Source organism: Xylocopa sonorina, chromosome 7 (assembly GCF_050948175.1).
Source record: "Xylocopa sonorina isolate GNS202 chromosome 7, iyXylSono1_principal, whole genome shotgun sequence".
Lineage (NCBI taxonomy): Eukaryota > Metazoa > Arthropoda > Insecta > Hymenoptera > Apidae > Xylocopa > Xylocopa sonorina.
The window spans coordinates 7,469,726-7,477,952 of NC_135199.1; the positions used below are offsets into that span (position 1 = coordinate 7,469,726).

Genomic DNA, 8,227 nt, shown 5'->3' on the forward strand with positions numbered 1-8,227 from the left:
CGTTTAATCCTGATGTTCCTGTTTGCGGATACGTTTCCTCCCTCTCGACGAGGGATCCGTTAACGATCGAAAACGTGGTTTATCTGCGATCGATTCGACTGGTGTATCCTAGCGAATTATGCTCAGTCGAGTCCAATTTCTACCATTATTTGGTCACGTAGCGTCCACCAGCCGAATAATTATCTATTGGTGTATACGAATCTGTTTAGGTGATGATAGATTTTTGCAAGAAGTTAGGTAAAATATGATTTATTGATAAGATATAAATTCTGTACAATATATATTCCCTGAATCGGCGGTTTCACGATCCGATAAGAGCACTGACGGAGAGGTACGCTTAAATAGATTAACCTAGAAACAAACGGTGAGATCAATCGTTCGAGATCAACCTAAGAGCATCGATGACTAGAAAATAAAAGGAACGCGACGTTTGCTACGTGTTTCTAATTACATACACGAGGATTCGGTCTGCATCCTCCGACGATAAATGAAAAACAACGATGATACGTTTCCGAGAACGAGCCAGATCGTTGTTGAAATGAAAATCTTGCCACGGTTCACCTAACATTAATCTTAATCCTAGTAATTCGTTGCGTTAATAGAATGCTCTCTTACAAAGTAAATAACGATCACCTTGCGCACTGGCCTGTCCTTTTTCCACAATCACGCCCGATAATTGAGCCCGAAATTACATACCTCAGACGACGCGTGATTCATTTTTGTACACATGATATGCAGAGTTTCAGTGAAGTACAATTTACCAGCGGTGCGTAATCCGTGTTGCCTTTAAATGGCAAGCGTTTCTTTCTTTTTATTACTTACGTAGTTATCACTGGAACTTTGGGATATATCTGGTATCGAAAGATTCACCAGAGTATGGAGAATGTTGCTTCTACTAAGTACCTCGAATTCTTTGGCTTGTAATCGTTCGGTTTTAAGTTGAAATGGTAGGAAACATGGGACGTCTCGAAGCTTCCATTACGTTCTGTTAAAGTACTTGCACTCCAAGTTCGATCTTGTAGACCTTCATTTGCCTAATTCATCGTTATTTCAACCAATCACTACGAATATACTGTCAATCACTAGTCTATACCGAATTTACTCTTCAATCTTGCCAATTCGTGAAGCTAACGCGCGATATTTCATTAAATACGATACAATGGCCACGATGACTCATTTAATTCGCGATTAGCTGCTGTTCCGCAAGTATTTGCGCACGAAATTCAATTAAAATACAGTATATGGTATACAAATACCAGTGTTAACCATTCGACAGCTCAGGAGAGCTTATCTCCAGCCACTGTATCAACGTAATAATTGTACAAGTACTTTACTCCCATCGAAGCTTCGAAAACACGGACTCGAAAATCCCGCGACTATGCTCACAAGATTCCTCCCCTAGAATACACTGCCAAGGTCTCGATCTTGGCTACAACCTACTCCCCGTAACCACGATCTCATCGATACAACCTGGAAATCACCTTCGAACCCCCTTCGACGATCAAAGACAAAAATGTGCCGTTTCTCGTCGGAACCGTTCGCCGAAAAATCACGAATTCGATCAGACGAAGCGGTTCAACTTTCACCGGGAACAGAACTCTCTAAAGACACTGGTACATATTGCTATGGCCCATGTGATGAGGCGCCGGAAGCTGGTGTTGCGCGTGATACATCCTCTGATCGTAACAGGGCTGATACTGCATCGGCGGGCTGACGCTTTGGTCGCTGTAGCAGTCGTACTCCTGCCATTCGGGCACGAATCTCTCCTGCGGATAGGGGAAGGCCGCGTGCGACGGCCCGAGCCGCTTTTGAGCGGCCACGGCACAGCTTCCGGTCGACGAGGTGATCATGTTCCCGTTCTCGCTGATGCTGACCGTCACGTTGCCCACGTTCACGGTGATCTCGCCTGTCTCGGTGTTGCCCAGCGTCTGCGACAGCGCCCAGATGTAGTTGTGCGCGAAACGAAGCGTCTCGATTTTCGTCAGCTTCGTGTCCTCCGGGAACGTAGGCAGGGCCATCCTGAGGCGTTCGAGGGCGTCGTTCAGCGTGTGCATCCTGTGCCGCTCGCGATCGTTCGCCTTTATCCGACGGTTCCTTTTCAGCCTGAGCACCTGCGGGCGAATCAATGGTTCCGCGTGATCATTTCGATTCCTCGTTTTATCTTCCGGCTTTTTGAACAACTCTCTGTGCCCGCCGCGTCGTTCGGTGGGCGTGCATCGAGAGAAGAGGAGGTGGGTGGAGCGGTGCTCGAGATCTGTACGTCCGCTTACCTGCGTGGGACTCTTGCACCGCGTGTTCCGTGTCTTCTTGCGTTTCTCCTCTTTGCCAGGGGGAAAGAGGCCGTCCGTTTGTACCTCGTGCTTAGGGGACTCGAAGCTGACGTCGAAACCGGAGTCGGAGGAGCTCGAGAGCTCGTCGAAGCCTCCCTCGCTGCAGAACGAATACTCCGAGGACATACTAGATTTGCGAGTTCCCTGGAATACGAAATGTGTACATTTTTTATATCTTCTAAATTACTATTCTAGTAGTAAAATTGGTCGTAGTTTGTTATCTACGATAGTTGGCGATGCTCGTGTCGTTCACTGATATATTCGAGTCGCGTATACTTCACTGACGCTACCGTTCACCCGGAATTATCTTACCTGATAAATTCGTTAGCTCAACGAAACAGTCCTCGTCGAATTTATCACCAGTATCGATCACTGCGCAGCCTTCAACTTCCGACTACCTTTAGAACGCGATGCGGATCGACACGATCGAAGAGAAACTTTTGTCACGACATAGCCGCGCGTCCCGTTGGAGCAAAAAAAGGGAATAAGAAACGAGGACTGTTCCACGCGGGGTACAATTTGGTACTGTGAAAGTGGCATGGGGCTCTTAGAGCATATATACCGTCCCGGGGGTATTTTGCCCCCTCCATAAGGGCGGTCCGCCGTCTATGGGGCACCGTACCAAGAGTTCACCCCATAATCACGGCGCAGGGGCACCTAACGTGCTCCCCACCACGGTTTCAGTATGCATTAGACGCGTGCCACGGCTATGTAGTCGTCTAGTTTAGGAGATTAGAGGTTTTTGGGGCGATTACACCTCTTTATGGATCTCATGCGAGGACGATTACGAACGTTCGCGGCGTGTTATTAAAATTGCTGTTGCGAGGATTACGTGCTCCGTTGCTGATCGCGTTTTCTATCGATTTGTTTCACTGCGCGCTATTGTTTTGTTTAACGAAAAAAATTATTTCATTCCTTTGTCGATTAATGTTAGATGTAAAGACTGGAAGAGAAGCTGTCCGTGTGGTTTGCAACCGTGTTTGCTGTGCAGCAAGGAGGGATATCAATACGAAGGTGTGCTTACGATTCTTGCAACGAAGAGAAATGGCCAGTCGATTACAATTATCTCTTACCTCGATTATTGGAAAAATATGAGCAATTCAATTGTCGTCCTTTCCGTTCACTAATATTGGCTTCACTGAAATTTTCAGCCACGGATCGCGGTTCGAACCCGCCACGCAAAGGATACGTGTCTGAAAATAAGTGGACGATAATCTAATAAAACCAACTACGGCCATCTGTCACATTCGCTAATCAGCTGATAATGCTCGAGCATTGCTATGGAAACGCGCAAGTAGATCACCTCCAATAGACAAGCTTCCTAATCGAGGGCAAACTTTTACTATTAATCGATCGTTAATAGCTCTCCTTTATCTTCTCTCGATTCTTTTTCTAAATTAAGGAAACGGGTACTGAAGGGTCTCGATATTGTGCACGTTTTATCAATACGTGGCAGTTGGTTTTTTTTCGTATCGACGACTCGAATCACGGACGTGCTCAGGAGGCATCCGCAATTACGCGAGGGTACACACAGTTTCTCAACTCCCACGAAATATCAGTGTGCACAAGGATCAACGTTACCGCGATAGTATTGTGCAAACGGTAGCCAATAAAATCTACGAGTACCCACGTCCGTCAATCACGGCTACGTTATTTGACGCGTCGCCCAATCGACAGAAATCACGTACGATTTGGAGCATCGTGTCTATCTTTCAATTCGAAAAACTGTACGAGTAATGTACAACATTAATATTCGCAAGGGAATAAGAAATGTCAAAATCACGTGTGACGTGTTTGCATAATGATTCGTTATCAGCAGTACACTCGGGTATTCCAAGCGTGTTTTTAATCATTTATTTAATAAACATATTTCATCCATCGATATTTTTAATGTCCATAAGAAAATTGAAATGCTAACTTCTGTAATAACAGCGGTATTCTGTTATTTGTACTCGATTCGTTCACGTGAAAGTTCAACTGCGCGGCGATAAAATATACCACTCGGAGTCGATCGATTTCGAGTGCAAACCATCGATGCAATCATTGATGATACCTGATTTGCATGATACGCTTTGATGCGATTCGATCGAGTCTATTGAACTGGCGCTAAACGACGCCCGTGGATAATACCGCTTTTTATGCAGCCGATTTGCATTTAAGAAGCTCATCATCGCCGTCGATCGTGCCGCATCGAGCTGGACAACACGTCATCCGATAAATTTGCATGGCTAAAAAGTTTGTTCTGATCTCGGCCAGAATTATGCGATGCCAAAGAAATCGTTCGCGTGGATGAAAAAATATTGGCGGGCGGTAATGAAATTTCGCGGACGAGCCAAAAACAGGGCAGCTAGTTACGTACGTGGCTCGCGATTTACGTCAGCGGCGTATAATTTCTCAGGAGGATTGAAAGAACCTCGTTTAACGATTCGAGTGAAACGTTTATTACCGAGAAAGCCATAGATGCGGGAGTTTTACGGCGAATCGGTTTGCAAAGATCGTAAAGACGCGAAAGTTGCCGTTTGTTAAATATTCAGGGTACTGTTTATAGCGGAGAAATTAACTCCCCGTGAAATTGTTATTTTATCGTCGTAGTCGCAGAGTTTCATTGCTCCTTCAGGCGTCACTTTTTTAACGGAAACGTTCATATCACGTGACATTTTCAGCGCTCTCAGAGAAATCCAATCGGAGACGAAGCATGTGCGGTCGAGGCTCGTTTCTGTTTCTAAACGACCGTCGACCCTCGAAGCGCCTTACCCTCTCTCGTCGCGAGAAGGGCCAACCCTTTTCACAGTTTGAAAATTCGTGCCGTTTCGCCGATAGAAAGGTCGCCGTGAAATCGACGCCGTGCCAGGACACATGTTCGATCGTGCCGCGGAAATATTGGGAATTACACGAAAGATTTGCTGCACGATGCGTGCAGAATCGAAAATCAAATAAAAAGGGAAAGGGGCGTGCGGTGGAAAGTGTCGGGCTCGTGAAAAAAAAGGGTTCGTCGAAGGCTGCCGTGGCGATTCGCTCTAATTGGATAATTTATCGAGGCACCACGATGAATAACGTTCCTCTGGCTCGATCGCGAGAACCATTGCGTTACGGATTATTTTTCATCCTCGTTTCGTTCGATCGATTCGAACGACCGCCAGGGATATTTATTAGCGCCGCTCGAATATTGAACGCGGTATCGTTTACACGGTTTTCGTTTAGAGGAGCAGACGAGGTTGATTAATGAATTCGCAAACTCGTTACGAAGCGTCACGAACGGTTAAGCGGACTTCTTCGACGCTGGAAAGTTCAAAGATCGGCAAGAACGTGGCGGCGGCCGTCGCGTCTCGTGGTAATAGAGCCGATCGCCTTAAAAGGTTTTGCCTACAAAAGGCCTGCGTCGTGAGAAGTGGGTTAACTAACTGGCAACACCCATGTTTCATATAGTTCACGGGAGTTTTCCCAGACCTGTAACGAGGTACGAGCGAAAGAAAGAGACGATCGCGGCCAATCGCGGCGCGAGAGACGCTTTATCCCACGGCTTTCTTATTCCGCTTACAATACGGCCGTCTATAAACGGGCAGACGCTTGCGTGGTTGTCATTGTCTTCTGCGTGACGCCATTCTGTTACGATAATCCCCGGATAAACGTGATGTAACGGAGTGTTAGATCGATGGAATTTCAAAGCACCTCCATCTCGCTTGAACAATCACGCGTCTCGCGAGAAGTAACGAACTTTCGCTCGCCCATTGTCGCTCGTCACAACACCTCTCAGCGTTCGTCGAGAATTAGAAAAAAAGTAGCGAGAAATCAAATTGCATATCTTCTCAGCCTCCAACGTAGTCCAAAGGCTGGGCTGAAGTACGCGGGTAAAAGTATGAGAATGTCTCGACCTTCAACGCTGCCGCCTGTTATTCGCCGATCGACGATCGCTTCGTACTTCCACCAGTGACAACGATATCTGGGGGATAGAGAATGTTGAATGAAAAAAGTTCTCGTGCACGTACGCGACGACGTATCGTTAATTTCCGTCGAAAGTCCTCACGGACCGCCGGAAGCGATCGAAATAGTTTCGCCAAACCGGGGAAACGATCTCTGTCCGACTTCTCAGAGTCGATAGTTTATCGTCAGAGGTGGAGCTGTTCGCCTCGGCCTTTGGTAACTGTACACGTCCCCTTCTCGTCTTTCCAACGACGTCCTTCTTCAGTCAGTACCCTGCTCCCCTCTCTTTCCATCCTTCGTGTCCTTCTTCTTGCTATCTTGTTCGAGGCGGCCTTTACACGAGTCGCGGATCCTTGTACGCTCTGTTCGCTCGCCTAGTCGAGGACGTGTACAGTTGTCAAACCGAAGCGATTTCTATCGACTCGAAGAACTTCACGGTTCCGATGTAATTTAGCTGCGCGGACGTTTCGCGCGATTGCATACGCTAAATTTAAGTCTTAAGTCGGTACTTGTATAATTTTGCAGCAGGTGTCCGCAACCCCCTTCGCTTTCACTTTTTATTCTCATCGAGGACGAATCGACGCGAACATTTTTATATTCTGTCCAGCAGATGCTGTTAGGCGGTCGTACGATATTTTACCTCGCCATTGCTACATTTTTTTCATTTATTACAACCACATTCACGTAACGTTTATAATGTCGGAGATACCTTTCACTCGCTTTCGACTAAACTGAAATCTTCTTTTTTTTATTTTGCAAATAACTCGATCTTGCCTTCTTTATTGTCGCAAACTTTGCATTCTGGACAGAAGTTCTCGAGTCGCATCCAGAGGAAAGCCACGGTTTGAAACACGGCGAAGTAGGCGCCGCGCGCGGTCACGCTTGTCGCATGCGCACGTGTGCGGTTCCGAGCGTGGCACGCCCGGCGTTGCATCGCGTTGCATCGTGCCTGGTTCCTTCTTCCTGAACCGCGTACGCGTAACAATGATGCCAGGACGCGATAGAGACTCTGCTGGGAACTGGTTTTAAGTTCGGAGAAATTATGGGGCACGGGCTGGAATTCGGAGAGTTTTAAATGTCAACGCGCGCCGTATCACCCGAGACACGAAACATCCAATAGCGACAATTTTCGTTGCAAGTATTCTCGACCAAAACACGAGGTGACATCGGTAGTTCTTCCACGTTCCAACGACTCTCAGAATAAATGAGAGAAACGACGAAAATATTGCGACGCGTAATTATGGCTTCGTTAAGACGAACATTTTCTTCCGTATTTCGTAAAGCACACTTTTCTTAATTAACCAAGCCTAACGAGCGTCAAACCTTGATCCTCAGCCGGTCTCTTGTAAACCGTCCAACGCGGAGAATCCTCCACTTCCGCGACAGCAGTGACACAAAAATAGCGCCTCCTCTTATCTCGCGGCAATTACACACCGCTTCGACTTCCCTTATCATTCCGCTTTCGCGGCCTCGCGAGGGAAGCGCCTCTAACAGGCCTCATTATCTCGCTCGGGAGGCTGAAATTTTCCAGGAACGCGTGGTCTTCCTCGTCTTACCGGTCTTGCCCTTATCGGCGAATCGTGGACAGGCGAGGCGAGGCGGGGCGGCGATAAACGGCTCTCACGGAATTGCTGGTTGCGCGTCCCGTATCATCGAGCGGGTTGCGCGGGCTGTTCGCGTCCCTCAGGACGCGAGGGAGCCTCCGCGCGGTGGCACGATGCCTCGTCAGGCTTCCGTAAGTGTGTCGTCCGTCACTTCCGGTAGGATGCTTCGGTGCTTCCAGGTTGCGGACGCGGCAAACTCGTTTCGCGAAATGTAGAATTAAACGAAGGTGGAGTACTTGTACGTCTGAAATGTACCTGGCGAACAACTCGAGATTCTTCAGAAGAGTCCTGTGTTTCTATGGAAACGCGCGCTGCAAAGAGGTTTTTGGTCGCAGACGTGGATCTTGCGGCTAGATTTGACCTGTGGAAAAA

At 47.5% G+C, this 8,227-nt stretch overlaps 1 protein-coding gene across 1 annotated transcript; it reads right to left on the reverse strand.

The window, feature by feature from the left end:
* Positions 1 to 1,601: 1,601 nt before the first annotated feature.
* Tap (basic helix-loop-helix neural transcription factor TAP) lies at positions 1,602 to 3,203 on the reverse strand. Its single transcript, XM_076897842.1, has 3 exons — positions 2,628 to 3,203; positions 2,271 to 2,457; positions 1,602 to 2,111 (listed from the first exon to the last, which is right to left on the reverse strand). Exons 2-3 carry the CDS (start codon positions 2,454 to 2,456, stop codon positions 1,602 to 1,604), a joined length of 696 nt encoding a protein of 231 aa, XP_076753957.1. The 5' UTR covers position 2,457; positions 2,628 to 3,203.
* Positions 3,204 to 8,227: the final 5,024 nt, after the last annotated feature.